The sequence below is a fragment of the Lontra canadensis genome, unplaced genomic scaffold (assembly GCF_010015895.1).
Source record: "Lontra canadensis isolate GAN:19392208 unplaced genomic scaffold, GSC_riverotter_1.0 scaffold227, whole genome shotgun sequence".
NCBI lineage: Eukaryota > Metazoa > Chordata > Mammalia > Carnivora > Mustelidae > Lontra > Lontra canadensis.
The window spans coordinates 429,510-447,247 of record NW_022631221.1 but is presented as its reverse complement, the minus strand read 5'-3'; the positions used below and the strand labels follow the sequence as shown (position 1 = coordinate 447,247).

Here is a 17,738-nt window from a genome sequence, read left to right as displayed (position 1 = left end):
ATGCAGTGGAACATTATTCAGCAAAAAAAGAGGAAAAAACAAACTGATACATGCAAAGCATAGATAAATCTCAAAACATTGCTATAAGCAAAAGAATCCTTACACAAAAGTTATGCATTATATGATTCCAATTATATAAGATCCTAGAACAGGAAAAAAAAAAAAAGTGTTTCTGGGGACAAGAAGCACATTAGTCCTTGCTTGGGACCAGGAGCGATATACTGATGTCAGAGGGGCATAAGAGAACTTTTCTGGGATTTTAAAATGTTTGGTATCTTGGGTAGTTACTAGAATTTTTTCATTGTGAAAGCTCATTGTGTCTTATTGTATGTAAATTATACCTCAATAAAGTTGATTTTTTACAAAAATAATAGATTTAGGGGTGTCTAGGTGGCTCAGTCAGTTAAGTGTCAGCCTTCGGCTCAGGTCATGATCCCAGGGTCCTGGGGTTGAGCCCTGCATCTGGCTCCCTGCTCAGTGGAGAGCCTGCTTCTCCCTCTCTCCACTCTTCCTGCTTGTATGCTCTTTCTCTCTCTGTCAAATAAATAAAATCTTTAAAAATAAGTAAATAAATTTTAAAAAATAAAAAAGAGAGATTTGGGCATTCAATTTTAAAACAAGTAGACAAAATCATTGTTAGGAAAAACAAACAAACAAACAAAACTGACCAGATTAAAAAATTCCATTGGGTTGATGAAGAAGTTCTAGAGCCAGGTGAGGGTGATGGTTGCAGAACAGTGTGAATGCACTTAATGCTATAGAACTCTACACGTAAAAATGGTTAAAATGATAAGTAAATTTTATGTATATTTTATCACATTTTTAAAAAGGTTAAAAAATGGCTATGAAAACAAAATCAGGAATTAGGAGAATATATAGGGGTTTTTTTTGTGTTTTTTTTTTTTTTTAATTTTCACATGGCATGTGCTTTGTGCCCCTCAAAAATATCTTTTAAAGGATTAAGGGAGGGTCTAAAATATTACAAGCTTGTGGAATTTCTTTGATCAAAGGTAAAAATGCTTAATTTGATTGTAAATGGGAAGTACCTAATATGTTAGCCTCTCTTCATTAAATACAGCAAAGAGGGCGCCTGGGTGGCTCAGTGGGTTGGGCCTCTGCCTTTGGGTTGAGCCTCTGCCTTGGGCTCGGGTCATGATCTCGGTGTCCTGGGATCGAGTCCCGCACCAGGCTCTCTGCTTGGCGGGGAGCCGGCTTCCTCCTCCTGTCTCTCTCTGCCTGCCTCTCTGCCTACTTGTGATCTCTCTCTCTCTCTCTGTCAAATAAATAAATAAATAAAATCTTTAAAAAATAAATAAATAAATACAGTGAAGATCAGGATTCTGGCATTTATGCTTTGAATGTCATATGTGAGTATAATAAACCAGAAGTGTTACGTGGCCAAGTGTCACTTCCTATAATTCAGAGTATCCCAGCAATTACATTTCTAGAACTGAATTTAGATGGAAAGCTGTGTCTCTTAAACTGCTCTGCCCTTTTGGTTTCTAGTTAGTGATTGCCTACTGGTATATGTTTTTAAGATTTTATTTATTCATTTGAGAGAGAGAGCATGAGCAAGGGAGAGACACAGAGGGAGAGGGAGAAGCAGGATTCCCCGCTGAGCTGGGAGCCAGACTCAGGATTGATCCCAGGACCTGGAGATCATGACCAAAGCCGAAGGAAGACGCTTAATTGTCTGAGCCACCCAGACGGCCCCCCTCCTGATATTTTTTAAAGCTAGAAGTTTTATACTCGGTTTGCAATTTCTAAATCAACTGAGGTCTAAAACTAGATGAATTTGGTTGAAATTATTTTCATTACTACTGCTCTTCATTTTCCTGTCTTCATCAGAACAAAACTTACTGTAGTTTCTTGGATGATATTGGCACAAATTTCTTAGCTAAAAAGGAGGATCTGAGGAGGATATCACTTGGGAATATGACTGCTTTCTTGCTCGGTGATTTGCTTCCACTTCCAGGTTTTGAGAGTAATAGGCCGTTAAAACATCTACATGCCAGATACCTGGGTGGCCCAGTTGATGTATCTGCCTTCAGCTCAGGTCATGATCCCAGTGTCCTGGGATTGAGCCCCACATCGGGCTCCCTGCCCAGTGGGAACCTGCTTCCCATCCCCCCTCCTTCTCCCTCTGCCTGTTGCTCCCCCTGCATGTGCTGTCTCTCTTTCTGTGTCAAATAAGTAAAATCTTGAAAAGAAAATAAAAAGATCTGCATGTCAAAAAGAGCTTATGATTGGCTGGATTGTAATATAGGAAGTAGATGTCTTTGCAGTAAAGTAAGTAGAGCTTGAAATACAGAAGAATGGGAGCATCTATAAAAATGTTCCAAGGAGGAAAACATTTTCTCTTCATGGTTCATTCTGTTCTAGGTAAACACCACCAAGTGAGTGAAACACAGAATGTGATTGCATCAGACAAAGCAGCAGAAATACCAGTTGCCCATGAACATGAGCACAGCCATGACCACACACAGCTGCACGCCTACATTGGCGTTTCCCTTGTGCTGGGCTTCGTTTTCATGTTGCTGGTAGACCAGATTGGCAGCTCCCATGTGCATTCTACTGACGGTGAGTGGCCCCCAGGCTTTCTGGGCAGTACAGTAAATTTACAGTTTAGAAAGTCACAGATGATTGAATAATTCAATATGTATCAGTGGCCTTCTTTAGTGCCAAAAACTCTTGTCTTTCTTGGGTACTAGTGAACATTTTATTCAGTTGGGGGAGCTGGTGAGTTGTGACATGTGGCACAAGAGAGTGCTCATTGGGTTATTACCATGCTTATCTCAAAGCTGTCTCATTTTGTTGAGTCTGGGGCAGAAATTCTTAACCTTTTTTGTGCTGTGGAGCCCTTAGGCATTCTGAAGCCTGTGGACATTTTATTGGAATCATGTTTTTAAACATGTAAACCATAATGTGTAGGATTACAGGGAAAACCCAATTATGTTGAAATATAGTTCCAAAACATTAAAAACAAATTTATGATATAGTAATGTATGTCTTCTTTATTGATGCATTAATCAATCAAGTAATATATTTAAATCATATGCAAGGTGGAGTTAAATTTTATTATTTTAGGACAGCAGCATGACAGCTTTTATTGCTTAGCTTGGCTAAAAACAAAATTGTGAGAGGGGATTCAACAAGGCAACAGAGTGTCAAGTTGAACATCCAGTTGATCTGGTTTTTTGTTTTGATGGTTACTAGTGTAGAAATTCTTGCTTCAGGAAGATATTTTCTTAAAAATACACTTAAACACATTCATACCTTGCTTTCCAAGGAAAGATACACTTCCTCAACTACAACTATAATTCTCCAAAACTTAAAATTTAACTCCAGGCATAGTAACTTTAGAAAAAAAGTTTTTTAAATTATTAATTAATTAATTTATTTATTTTTAAAGTAAACTCTAGGGGCACCTGAATGGCTCAGTCATTAAGCATCTGCCTTTGGCTCAGGTCATGATCCCAAGGTCCTGGGATAGAGCCCTTCATCGGGCTCCCGGTTGGCAGGAAGCCTGCTTCTCCCTCTCCCACTCCCCCTGCTTGTTTTCCCTCTCTTTGCTGTGTCTCTTTCTGTCAAATAAATAAATAAAAATCTTAAATAAATAAATAAAGTAAACTCTACACCCATCATGGGGCTCGAACCCATGACCGCAAGAAATCACATGTTCCACCAACTGAGCCAGCAAGGCACCCCCAGATATAGTAACTTTTTTGTATTAAAATCAATGAATTCATTATGAAACAAGACAGGTGAACATAGGGGAAGGGAAGGAAAAATAAGACAAAAACAGAGAGGAAGGCAAACCATAAAAAACTCTTTATAGGAAACAAAGTGAGGTTTGCTAGAGGGGCTGTAGGTGGGGGCATGGGGTAATCGGTGGTGGGCATTAAGGAAGGCACGTGTTGTAATGAGCACTGGGTGTTTTATACAACTGATGAATCACTAAGTTCTACCCCTGCAACTAATAATAAACTATATGTTAACTAAATTGAATTTAAATAAAAAAATTTTTAAAAAGATCAATGAATCTATCTTTGGCTGGGTCAGCATCTTTAATATGGCTTATATTATTTAAAAAAAAAAGATTCTAATCCTTGATACAATGTTAATGCCACCGTGATAGAATAAATTTGGAAGAGTTGCATCAAACTCCCCTAGAGTTTGGTGATAGAGGGGTTTATAGATAATCTCTTTTCAAATACACTGACAGAACTTTGCGGAGAGCAGCATAGAGGTGTCGGTCCAGTGAGAGATCCCCTGACTCCTGCTGTTTAGTAGCTGAATGACAGGCAGAGTTGCCTGAGAGGTGCCCAGCTTCGTCACGTGAGCATCTGCAAACACGAAGACTGTCATCGTGCAGTGTGGTGGCACTTTATATGCCCTTAAAGTAGTGATGAGTGGAAGCAATGGTAGGAAGATATCCACGGCTGTAAAATAACATGAAGTTATCGGAGTACTCCTGGCAGTGAAGTATAGGTGATGCCAGTATTTGCAGTTTATGGTCTGTACCCATAATCCAAGTTTCACTTAGAGGTTAGTAAAAATTAAAATGCACTTTTTTTCCGAGTCAGGGTCTCAGGCACCCCCTGCATTGCACCTGTGTTCTTCTACGTGGACCCTAGGTTAAGAATGCATGACCTACAAAAAAAAAATCTGTGGAAAAGCAGGCAAAAGACATGAACAGATAATTCATAAAAAGGTAATTAAAGTGGTCCTTAAACATATGAAAGATGTGCAATTTCACTTAAGAATGTATATCAAAACTCTGCCGAAATGCCACTTCGAACCTGTCAGGCAAAAATTCAAAAGCTTGAGAATATACTTTGTTATCAAAGCTACAGTGAAACATACCTTTACCTATTGCTATGGGAGTACAAAATTGTACGGCCACTGCAGAGGGGAGTTTGGCCATATCAAACAAGACTACGTTTGTATCTATCCTTCAACTCCAAAAATGCCACTTCTGAGAATTTATTCTGATAATGCAGCTCCAATAGGAAAATACACATGCATGAGGTGATTCTGTGCAGCATTATTTATCATTGTAAAACCACTTAAATGTCCAGTCATGGACGTTGGTTGAATGAAGTGTGATGTGTGCACAGAATGGAGTTCTACAGGTCACCCTGAAAAAGGATGAGGAATCAGTTCTTTGTGAATTGATAGGGAGAGATTTCTAGGAGATATTTTTAAGAGGGGAGGGAGCCAAAATGTAAATTAGTATCTATCATATACTACATTTTGTGTAAGAAAGAGGGGGACTAAAACACACACATCTGCTTATTTTTACAGAAAGGTTACCGAAAGCTCAGCTAGACAACAGAGTTACCTGTAAGAGGTGGGTAGGATGGGATAGAAAAGTTTCAGGAGGGCATGGCACTTCCCTGGGCATGCCTCTTTGATGTAGTCTTGACTTTTGGAAACATGCTGCAATTTCCCATATTCAAAAAATAAAATGAAACCAACAAGGTTAGGGGAAGCTAACTGAAGCAGGTGAACTATAATTCAAATGAATAACACAATCACACTGAAGGGGATTTAAGAAAAAACTCAGATGACATATGAATATAGTATTTGACTGTATATTTTTAGTTTTGAATGGAGTTGGAGGAGAAGCATAAAAAATTACTGAACTCTTTTTAGTAGGCTTTGCTTTTTGTGAAGGTACAGGTGAAAACAATTCTGAAACTGTTTTAGATGTATTCTAGGATTAAGCAAGTGTTACTCTCACTTGAGTAAGTGTGTTGCTGTTGGTGGAAGCAGAGTTCTTACTGTGGAAGAGGGGACGTACAAATATGGAATGGGGGAAGGCAAGAAAGAACCCCTATAGGGATGGACTGGAATTGGAGCTTTTGGACTCATGGTTTCTAAAATGTATGTGTGTATATGTGTACATATATACGTGTGTGTTTATATATACATGTATGTATGTCCTAGCTCTGTCTGCAGAGAGGGCCTAGAAGTAAAGACACCCCAGTAGCAATGAGCATACCAGTGCTCTTCAGAGAAATGGCTGATTCCAGGAGAGGGGCAGGGTAAGTACAAAATGAGCTTGGAACATCTAGTGCTCAAAAAAAAAAGTAGGAAGGAAGGGAAAAAATGGAAGCTTGTCACAGAGTTTAGAACCAGCTTGAAGGGGTTCCCGCTGGCCAGATCTAAGACCGTTTGAGCACCAAAAATAATTACGAACAGTAATGAAACAAAAACCATTGAGAAAATGGGAAGCACTGAGCACGTCCATGTGAGAGAGAAGAGGAGGAGGGAGAACACTTGCTTCCAGTGGGTTGCTAAATGCCAACTTGTAAGTGTAGAAAGAGTGCTGGCAGGAGAAAATTCTTTTTGCAAGCTTCATGGTAAAAATTGGCACATGCCAGAATCAACAAATGTTAAATCTAGGGAGTAAATTTTGATTTGTTTATTAGTTGCAAGGGAAAAAGGAGTAATGAAATAAAGAAATCCGGTCGTACTTGACCAGATGATCAAGGTTAAAGTCATCGGTGTCTGTTTGCAATGTGGGCAAGTAAGTGCCTATCAGACCAGCCTCCCCACAGATAACTGGGAAAATTTTTAAAAACCTCTATGAAAAGACACTAGGGAGTGGCCTAAAGCAGGAAAATTCTGAAGGGGCGTCAACCCTTAGAATAGGGTAAATTTCTGTTTTTACTGCTTTTAAGCAGTCAGCGCCCAGTTAGGGTAGCTAAAACTGATAGAAAACTCGGTCTCTCTGGCCTAAGGAACTAGAGGTCAGGTAGCTACAGCCACTGGAAATTGAGGGAAGAATCTTAGAAAGGAGAGGTAGAGAGAAACACAGCCCCAGATTTTATGTATAAACTCAGCCCAAGTCTAGCTGAGCCCCGAACCATTCTTTTGCAGGCAGGCTAAAGAGGAAAGAACTGACCTGGGATTCGGGCAGCTGCCCGAAAGACAGACTTGGCAGTTTAAGCCAAACCAAGTGACTTCAGGCAAAACACAAAGTGGACACTCTTTGGAGGCATATAATTGAATCCGGAGTATCCACAAAATGATATTCACCATTTCCAGGATATAATCCAAAATACGCTGTACTAGCAAGCAGCAGATAGACATACATTCTGTGCCTCTAGACATCCTGAGAAGCAGCACCTGTGTGGTGTTCCATCTGAGGATGCATAATCTCAGGTCGCATCAGACAAACCCAAAAGGAAAGGATCATTCTTTTTCTTTTCTTTTTTTTTTTTTTTTTTAAGATTTTATGTATTTGACAGAGAAAGAGCACAAACAGGGGGTGCAGGAAAGGGAGAAGCAGGCTCCTTACTGAGGAGGGCGCCCGACGTGGGACTCCATCCCAGGATCCTGGGATCATGACCTGAGCTACCCAGGCGCCCTGGAAGGGATCATTCTATTAAAAAACAAGAAAAGCCCAGAAAGGGACATGTATTCTTTAGAGATACCCGTGTTGCAAAATCGAAGGCAAAGAAAATGCTCCAGATTAAAGGGGACTAAAGAGATACAACTAAGTGCATATATGATCCCAGACTGGATCCTTCCTGGGAGGGAAAAATGCTCTGAAAGACATTCCTGGACAGTTAACAAAATTAAAATATGCAAGAGAAATGAGAAAAAAAGTATCAATATTAAATTTACTGAAGTTGATCATTGTAATGTGATTATGTAAGACAATATCCTTTCTCTTAGGTATTTGAAATATCTGGGGGTAAAGAGTTTTCATGTATGCAACTTACTTTGAAAAAAGTGTGTGTGTGTGTGTGTGTGTGTGTGTGTGTGTGAGAGAGAGAGAGAGAGAGATTTGGATACAGAAAGAACATGAGCACAAATAATGAAGCAAATGGGGCAAAATGTTGGGTAGTAGGTCATTCTGAGAAATGAGTAATAAATGTTTTTTGAACATTCTTGAAACTTTTCTGAAGGTTTGAGAGATTATTTCAAACTTTCATTTGAAAGATTACTTGAAAGATTTGAAATTATTTCCAAATAAATGGTTTTATTTGTTTTTTTTTTTTTTTTCCAAATTCATTGAACTTAATTAGCCTTTTTAGTCCAAGGGTACTTTTTGTTTTGTTATTCTCCTTGCACATATTATTTCTTTTCAGTATTTTTCCATACACTTTTTCTTTTTCAACGGTCTTACATGTATTGGGAAATTGATTTAGGGATAAATGATTTTATTTGCGTGCTTTTACTAAATAGCAAATGAGAAGCACCCTCTGGTGGGATGGTATTTGATTCCAACTGCATTACATAGTTGCTCCCAGTGGCATTTATGACATTTTCGTGATTCTCATCAGTTTCCATTTTAAATGCATTTAAAGGCCCACTGGTGCCCTATAATCCTATACAAAGAATTAAAAATAGCTTGTGTTCCTTTATTCTTCCTCCTGTTTCATCTCTGAAGTCACTATTTTTGCTTGCTTTCATGTATCCAACAATTTGGTTTTACCTATTATCTACAGGGTTTTATATATTGTTAAATATCAGTAAAAATTCATTTATTAAATTTATGCTGAAGTACAGTCTTTTCCTATAGATTTGTAAAAACTGTGTTTTAATTTTAAAGCCACTAATATTTATTTAAGATGCTATTTATAACCATACCTCAAGACTGTATAAAGGAAAGTCAAAACAAGCTTGGCACACAGTATAATATGATACTCTTCACAGTTTGGGGCTACATTGAAATATTTGGTGTCTCCGACCAATTAGGGGCCTTACTGTCCCTTCCTTGTAGTGTTTAACCAGAAGGTAATTTTATTTTTACTAAAAAGATAACATATTACTTCACTTACATATGTTTTTTTCCACTATAAACCATTCCTTCTGTGTTCTGGTTTTTTCCAGAAGATTAAGTCCTTTGGAATTTATTTGGCTAATGTCCATCTGTCATTTCATCTGGCTTTTTGATGTCCCCATCTTTTAATTTTATGTTGTTTGGACATTATTTACTCGCTTGTGTATTTCCTGCTATAGCAGAAACATTAATGTAACACAGAGAAATATTTTTTCCCCTCTCCAATAAGGATTTTTTAAGCAGCTGTTGGGTTTCCAGTGCTGTGCTACATTCTGTAAGATGTAAAAAAGAAATGGAAAGAAGTGGAAAACTCACTTTTGTGTAGTCTACAGTCAATCTGGGGATATCAGACCTATTTGAGTGAAAACAGCTGCATATATCTCAGGTGTGATCTAGGAACAGATCTGAAGTAGCATGTAGAGTCTGTGCACATAGAGCTCTTGGCTTAAGGGGAACCTTTTGACCTGGAAATAATCTTTGATTCTTTCTGGAGGGAAGTGGTCCTAGAATTAGACTTTGAACAGTGGCTAGGTTTCAGATTGATGAGCTGAGAAGTTTAAGTTCATGCCCAGAATTAAGGAAGAGAGATTTGGGGAAAGGACAATGAGAAGGTTTTGTTAGAAGGTGTTAAAGAAACTGGTGTAACTGGACTAAGTAGTGAGGAATCAGATGATACCAGCTAATAAAGATACTAGGCACCCAGTGTGGACTGAATCTGAAAAGCAGTAGATAACTGGCATTTCGGAAGAGTGGGGTGATTCAGAGTTGAATCCGACAAGGATGTGGAAGATGAGTTAGATGAGGGAGAAATGAGAACAGGGGGAGACCAGCTGGGAGCCTTTTGCTCATTGACGTTCAGGTGGATGCAGATTTAGGTTAGGACGGTGGCAATAAAATAGAGAAGGGCAAAACATGACAGACATTTTGGTACTAGAATGAAGATAAAGTTGCAGGAGGCTGGGGGAGAGGGGTAGGTGGGCAGTGACGAGATAGGTCTGTGGAGACACACCAAGAGGCCACGGAACACTTTCCAGGGAGAGCTGGAGGGTTAAGAGGCAGTTGAGGCAGTTGGGGGTCCCATATTGTCTGTTCAGGGAAGGCTGGGACTAATGAAGTGTCCCTTCCTGCCCCGCCTCTTTCAGGACAGGGGAAACTTCTAAGTGTTTGAAGCCAAAGAGAAAAGACAGTCATAGGGAAAATACAATCAAAACTTGAAGAGCTTTCAAAGAATTCTACCTCCAGGTCATTTGTTCTAACACTTTCTGTTTCACATTGCATCGTGGCTGACTTGTTTATTTGTACTTCAGATCCAGAAACAGCAAGGCCCAGCAATTCCAAAATCACCACCACCCTGGGTCTCGTTGTCCATGCTGCAGGTAGGTAGGGTTGGGTGGTGGTGAGACCCCTTTCTCTTAGGTCCTGGCATGGGACGCTTAGTGTGTACATCCCAGGGACTGTCCGCATGAACTGCCCTTGGGCTGGCCTTTGGCGAGAGGGTTGCTTCATGAAGTCCTCCCACACAAGCACTGGCCCAGGCAGACTCAGTGTCGGGGATTTGCAAGCTAAGAACAGTTTATGTATATATATATATATATATTTTTTTTTTTTTAAGATTTTATTTATTTATTTGTCAGAGAGAGAGAGAGGGAGAGCACAAGCAGGCAGAGCGGCAGGCAGAGGCAGAGAGAGAAGCAGGCTCCCCACTGAGCAAGGAGCCTGATGCGGGACTCGATCCCAGGACCCTGGGATCATGACCTGAGCCGAAGGCAGTGGCTTAACCAACTGAGCCACCCAGGCGCCCAGTTTTTATATTTTTTTTAATGGAGGAAAATATTTTGTGGCACATGAGAATTACACACTATTTGAATTCTAGTGCCTCTAAATAAAGTTTTTTGGAACACAATGATGCCCACTTGTTTACCTATTATCTGTGACTGCCTTTGCCCAGTGATGGCAGAATGGGCAGTGACTGCAAGGGAGCAGATGGCTTGCAAAGCCTGAAATATTTTGTCTTTGGCCCTTTAAGAAAAAATGTGCTGACTTCTGCCCTTAGAGCCTCATCTGGAAAAGAGCCTTGACATTTTGGTACTGAGGAGCCCTGTTGCTCAGTATAAACCCAAAGTGCCTGTTGAGGCAGGGGTGTGCTGTAGAGTGCAGATGGTGCGGGATCGCTGACTGGGCATGCCTTAGAATCGTAACTGAAGACCAGTCCCACAGTAGGTGTCTGTGACCGACAAGGCGTGTGGAAGAGGACACACTGTCACCTGGACCTTTCTAGTGTAACGTGCTTATCTGACAGAAGTTCACCCATTCTGCCAATATTTACTTCTTGAGCATAAGTCACCTATGTGGAGTTGGAGTCTTTATTTTGTTTGTTTTTTTTTCATCTACAAGATGCAGAGATGCTTACTTTGCAATCTCTGCAATTTCTGTTTTAACAGCTGACATTGCATACTTGGGGCCAGGTGCTATGCTGTTTACATATGTTATCTCATTTAACCCTCATGGAAATCCCAAGAATACGTACTTCCTTGAGCCCATTTTAGAGATGAGAAGGCTAAGGTTCAGAAAAGTTAAGGAACCTTCCCAGAGTCACACAGCTCTACCTGACTCTAAAGCCCACACATGATACTACTACATTGTTGTTGTTTTTATACTGTTTTACATTTTCTTTTTTTCCAAATTTAGCGGATGGAGTGGCCTTAGGAGCAGCAGCCTCTACTTCACAGACTAGCGTCCAATTAATTGTGTTTGTGGCAATAATGCTACATAAGGTAAGCGGAATTTTAGTGGAAGATATGATATTGAATATATTCATAATTAAAATTTCTCTTGGTCATTGGTATTTTTTGGAACGGGAAGATTTTTTTAGTTGTTTTCATAATTGCCATTCATTTGAGATAATTGACAGGCTCTGTTCATAGCTAGCGTTTTTTGTTACTCTTTTCTTAAACTCACTTGAAGGGACTTTTTTTATGGTCATGTACACAAACTTTTTTTTTTTCCAGATAGTTTTTAATTTTATTTTGTTAAATTATCAATGGTAAATCAGTTAGTCTACCGATTTTTTTTTTAAGATTTTATTTTTATTTATTTGACAGAGATCACAAATAGGCAGAGAGGCAGGCAGAGAGAGAGAGAGAGGAAGGGAAGCAGGCTCCCTGCTGAGCAGAGAGCCCAATGTGGGGCTCGATCCCAGGACCCTGGGATCATGACCTGAGCCGAAGGCAGAGGCTTTAACCCCCTGAGCCACCCAGGCGTCCCAGTTAGTCTACCAATTTTAACACTTGTATGGATCTGTGCAACCACAATCAGGACATAGAACAGCTGCATTATTCCAAAACCTCCTCCCACCACCCCCAACCTATGGAAACCACTCAGCGGCCTCCCCGCGGCTCTGTCTTTTTGAGACTGTCATACGATTGGAATCATATAGTACATACTCTTTTGAGACTGGCTTCTTTCACTCATAATATCAACCTTTTCATACACTAAAAGGTTCTGTCCTGTGCTTTCCATCCTGTTCTGATTTCCTTGTTACAGTATCCCGCTGTTTCCATTACTTTCTGTAACCTTACTGATGCCGCTCCAGCGTCTCTGGGGTTTGTCTGTGATATCTGAGTATCATTCGCTGATCCTTTATCGCCCAGCAGTAGTCCCTGGTACGGATGTACCACAGTTGTTCCTCCAGTCACCTGCTGATGGACACTTGGGTTGTTTCCAGTTTTTTGGCAGTTATAACTGGAGCAGTGTAAGCATGTACAGGTTTTTGTGTGAACACAGCCGGTGTTTCTGTCATGTACACAAACTCTTAAATTCTCTATAGATTTCTATATATTTTTTTAAGATTTTATTTATTTATATATTTGACAGCGAGCGAGAGAGAGGGATCACAAGTAGGCAGAGAGGCAGGCAGAAGGGGAGGGAGAAGCACGCTCCCTGCTGAGCAGAGAGCCGATGCAGGGCTCGATCCCAGGACCCTGAGATCATGTCCTGAGCCGAAGGTAGGGGCTTAACCCACTGAGCCACCCAAGCACCCCAAGATTTCTATATTTTAAAGTAATTTTTCTTCATAAATGTTTTTGTTTTCTTGTACTCTTTTCTTGCTGAAACACACACATATACACACACACACAGACACAGGATATTTTCTTAGCTTAGAACATTAATTCCTAAAAGGCAGAACTCAGTCTTGGTACCATGCCTGGTTGTTTTTTTGTTTTTGTTTTTTTTTTTGGTGAGTATTCAGTCAAATGACACATGCTTTGTAATATAGAAGTGACCCATACTTTAAGAGTAATTAGGAATACTTTTTCTTTTCTAGGCACCAGCTGCTTTTGGGCTGGTTTCCTTCTTAATGCATGCTGGCCTAGAACGGAATCGAATCCGGAAACACTTACTTGTCTTTGCACTGGCAGCACCAGTTATGTCCATGGTGACATACTTAGGACTAAGTAAGGTAAGTCTGACTCATTCCTAGCTTATCTAGACAAGTGTCTAATTCTTTTGTGATTTACCAGAACCTGTGGTCTTCTATGTTGAATTATGCAATTAAGTTACCCATTCAAACTAAAGATGAAATTAAGGGTAAAAGCCAGTACAAAGTAAACATCTTAATTCCATGGCATTCTCTTCATAAATTTAGAGCATTTTTCCTGTTCATTTATTTTAAAAATTTCTTCCCCATCAGTTCTGGAAATATTTGCACAGATATATGATCCTTATTTTTTTTATCTTTATTTATTTTTTATTTTTTATTTTTTAAAGATTTTATTTATTTGTCAGAGAGAGCACAAGCGGGGGAGCAGCAGGCAGAGGGAGAAGCAGACTCACTGCTGAGCAAGGAGCCCAATGTGAGACTCAATCCCAGGGCCCTGGGATCATGGTCTGAGCTGAAGGCAGACACTTAACTGACTGAGCCGCCCAGGCGTCCCCAGATATATGATCTTTAAAATAGCTTAACTGAAGCCTAACCAAACACACTAATTTTGTTTGACAGGTATATAATAAGTCACAACAGTACAAATTTAATGTTTAAGCGGGTGCATGAAGAGTGAGGGACAAGCGAACAGCAGTTTTGAGGAGAATAGGGGATGAGCAGAGATGTCTATATTCTCAAGTCACCAAATACTAAATATCCAGTTCTTTATCATTGCACTGAACATAACATTAGACCTCAAGTAACATGTGTTCTTTGTCAGTTCTGAGCCTGGGCATTCTTCCCTTTTGTTCAAAGTGGACCTTTCCCTGCCTTCCAATTCTGTCCCCTGGGGCTGTAGTTTTTTTTTTTTTTTAAGATTCTATTTATTTATTTGGCAGAGAGAGACAGCGAGAGAGGGAACACGAGCAGGGGGAGTAGGAGAGGGAGAAGCAGGCCTCCTGCCGAGCAGGGAGCCCTATTCGGGGCTCGATCCCAGGTGGAATCATGACCCAAGCTGAAGGCAGATGCTGAATGACTGAGGCACCCAGGCTTAGGGCTGCAGGTCTGAACAGCCCTCGCTGTGGTACGTCAGTGTCAACTGATCGCCACGGGAGGAAAACCGTAGAACCAAGCTAACTCAGGGCTAGTTCATGGGAGCTGCTTTCCCCCATACTCTCTCTGAGGGTCATTGGTTCTGAGTGTCATTCCATTCATAGTCGATACAGTAAAACTTGTATTAAAAAAACAAAATACGAGAAATGAGGTCGTTAAAACATGATTAAGTTCCCGTTCATCAGGTTCGTTGATTTGGATTGCTAACAGCTGAGGTGTTGTAAAAACCCCCTCTGATCATTTTGAAGAGGCTTTTCTTCTTTTTTTTTTTTTAAAGATTTTATTTATTTATTTGACAGAGATCACAAGTAGGCAGAGAGGCAGGCAGAGAGAGAGGGGAAGAAGCAGGCTCCCCGCTGAGCAGGGAGCCCAATGTGGGGCTTTATCCCAGGACCCTGGGATCTTGACCTGAGCTGAAGGCAGAGGCTTAACCCACTGAGCCACCCAGGCGCCCCGATGCTTTTCTCCTTTGAGTCAACAAGCAGTATCTAGTTCCTTTTTAAGTATTACCCTGTTTATCATAGAACTTCTGACAAGAAGGTATAATTCTGGAGGCATGGGGTTACATGTTACGATATGGTGTATTCTCTTCTCAAAAAATTAATTAACTGTCATAGTCCATAGGTCCACTTTTGTAATAGAAAAAATTGAAATTCATTGTGTCAGGATTAGCTTCTAAGCTGTTTCCAGCCTCTGTGAGGGCAGGTACCGCATCTGGATTACCAAGCACCACCCTAGAGCCTGGTGTATAGGGATGTTCGTTAAATGTTAGTAGAATAAATGAATGAATGTGTGAAATTGACACCTGCATTAATAATGCCATTGGTTCCATTGTAAGAATAATACAACCAGACTTGAAATTTGTTTGAAAAAGCAGTTGTGTTCGTGGCAATAAACAGCAGTTTATAAAACTTATAAAAAGCAGTTGTTGGGGTGCCTGGGTGGCTCAGTGGGCTAAAGCCTCTGCCTTCGGCTCAGGTCATGATCCTAGAGTCCTGGGATCGAGTCCCGCATCGGGCTCTCTGCTCAGCAGGAAGCCTGCTTCCTCCTCTCTCTGCCTGCCTCTCTGCCTACTTGTGATCTCTCTGTCAAATAAATAAATAAAATCTTAAAAAAAAAAAAAAAAGCAGTTGTGTACGTCATCAGTAGTCTTAAATTTGGAAGTTTCTCATCAATAACAAAATTGCTCTGATATCAAGTTGCCCCAGTGTCCCATATCGCACCAGTTGTGATACTGAGTGGTGTATTTTTCTTTTTAATCAGGACTTTACTGACCCTGAATTTTACTGGTTTTAATTTTTCTTCTTTCTCTCTTTCTCTTAATTCACAGAGCAGTAAAGAAGCCCTTTCAGAGGTCAATGCCACTGGAGTGGCCATGCTTTTCTCTGCCGGGACATTTCTTTATGTTGCCACAGTACATGTCCTCCCTGAGGTGGGCGGAATGGGGCACAGCCACAAATCCGACCCCACTGGCGGGAGGGGCCTCAGCCGCCTGGAGGTGGTCGCCCTGGTCCTGGGTTGCCTCATCCCCCTCATCCTGTCAGTAGGGCACCAGCATTAAACGTCGGATTCTGCCTTGGCTGTTTGCCGTCCTGGGAGGACAGCCAGCACGGGACAGCTGCTCACTCCCTCGGTCTCTTGTCTCACCTTGCCCATCTCCACCCATATTCCTAGAGTCCAGAGGGAGGTGAGATTAAAACCTGGAGCAATGGAAAGCTTTTAGAATAGAAACAACACTTTGCGACTGGACACAGACATTCCGTTGTGTTGTTTTTTTAAAGGGCCCTTGGCATTTTGAGTTTTGATGTTTCTCTTAACCCTATTCTCAGGGAAGATGAGATTTCATTTTAAGGAAAAGTGGACAACTTCATACTCACAGTGAAACAGTAATTATGAAAGTACAGTGTTCCATAATTAAGCTAAATCTCTTTCTTGGTTTAGAGGCTCTGCCACTTACTTTGTCCATTGATTTTGTCGCCGTGTGAGACCGGTGCTTTAGCATCTCTGCCACATACCTTGGGAAAGGTTATAATGCCCACTGTCTTAGATGCTAAAGAGAATTGTAGTTTATTTGGGGCAAGAGTCAGGAAAATGACAGCAAGGCACATGAAAAGCTGACTTTTTACTCGAGAGCTGTCCATTGAAAAGAGGATGTCTGGAGAGACTTAACATCTCCTTTTGCACCTGCCTCTTTAAAGAGAGACTGCTGTCCCATCCTGGAGCCACAGAGATGAACTAGCATTGAAGGAGGCAACGAGAATTTCCTCTCAAGGTCTCCTTTGCAGAATTCCTGCCTCCCATGCAGAGGAGCCAAGTTCAGGTAGGTTCAGGCCCACTTGGGCCTTCCTTCCAGAACAGCCAGGTCCCAAAGTGTCTTTTGAAATGAAAGGATGTTAATTTTAAGTGAATTTGGATAGTAACTGACATCTTTGTCATAATCTTTTCAAAAGTAAGATTACCAAGACCTATGTTGTCTCTTTTTTTCTTTTTATATATTTAAATTAGCACACTAGCAGTCCCTATGGCAAAATACTTGGTGTCCCTTGGGGAGCGCTAGGTCAGCATCACATAAGCACCTGTAGCAGTAAAGAAAGTCAAGACGTATGACAAGTGGGAAATGTTCGCCTCTTGATTTAAAGCTTATTGAAATCATGTCTGTTGTCTCTTCATCTTCTCCATGCTTTTCTCTGGACTCCTCCCCCATGCCCCTCCTCCCTGTCTATAATTTGCTGCTTACTGCGGTGGCAACGTTAGTTATCTATGTGAATTGAATTCTCATCAGGACAACCACTTCTTGAACTGTGTTGATGAAGATAACATTGTTTCTGTTCTTTATTCCCTTCAATGAAGCTACCTTTGTGTCAAATGCAACTTTGTTAAGCCCTTAAAATATCACTTCTACGTATATGAGATGACACAATCACTAATATTCTGGTCATTTAAACAGTTGAGATAGTAAAAGTGTTTAACCAACTGGGATGGTTTTTCCATATTTGCCAAAATCCCTGTAAACTTTGTGTTATCAACTAAGTGTATAGTACTTTGTTATTAATTTATTTTGATTTTCTGTACCATTTCAAAACACATTATATAAAGAGGGAACCAAGGCTCTTTTCTTCAGGGCAGTGGGTTTAGGAGTTCGTAAGATATGTTATATGATGTACATGCCAGCATGCCTATAATTTCTTTATTTCCTTCCTAGATTTGTCACTGGGTCCGCAGCTATAGAAATAGAGCTTGTGAGCCCTCTGCTGGCCGTAGACCAAAGTAGCATTCATAGGATATGGTTTTGTATAGTGGCTGGCAACCACTGCATATGATATCAAAACCAACAGAAGGTACAGTCTGGAAAGTCTGAGTGTCTTTCCTGATAACAACTCTGACTTACAGGAGTTATGGGGCTTC

General features: G+C 40.6%; 1 protein-coding gene across 1 annotated transcript in view; it reads left to right on the top strand.

The window, feature by feature from the left end:
- The window catches only part of SLC39A9 (solute carrier family 39 member 9), a 51,363-nt gene extending 35,062 nt beyond the window's left edge, over positions 1 to 16,301 (top strand). Inside the window, exons 3-7 of the mRNA XM_032849400.1 lie at positions 2,383 to 2,580; positions 10,108 to 10,176; positions 11,489 to 11,574; positions 13,125 to 13,259; positions 15,664 to 16,301. Of these exons, the coding sequence (XP_032705291.1) occupies positions 2,383 to 2,580; positions 10,108 to 10,176; positions 11,489 to 11,574; positions 13,125 to 13,259; positions 15,664 to 15,894 (719 nt within the window). The 3' untranslated portion in view covers positions 15,895 to 16,301. The remainder of the gene's footprint in view (positions 1 to 2,382; positions 2,581 to 10,107; positions 10,177 to 11,488; positions 11,575 to 13,124; positions 13,260 to 15,663) is intronic.
- The last annotated feature ends 1,437 nt before the right edge of the window (positions 16,302 to 17,738 follow it).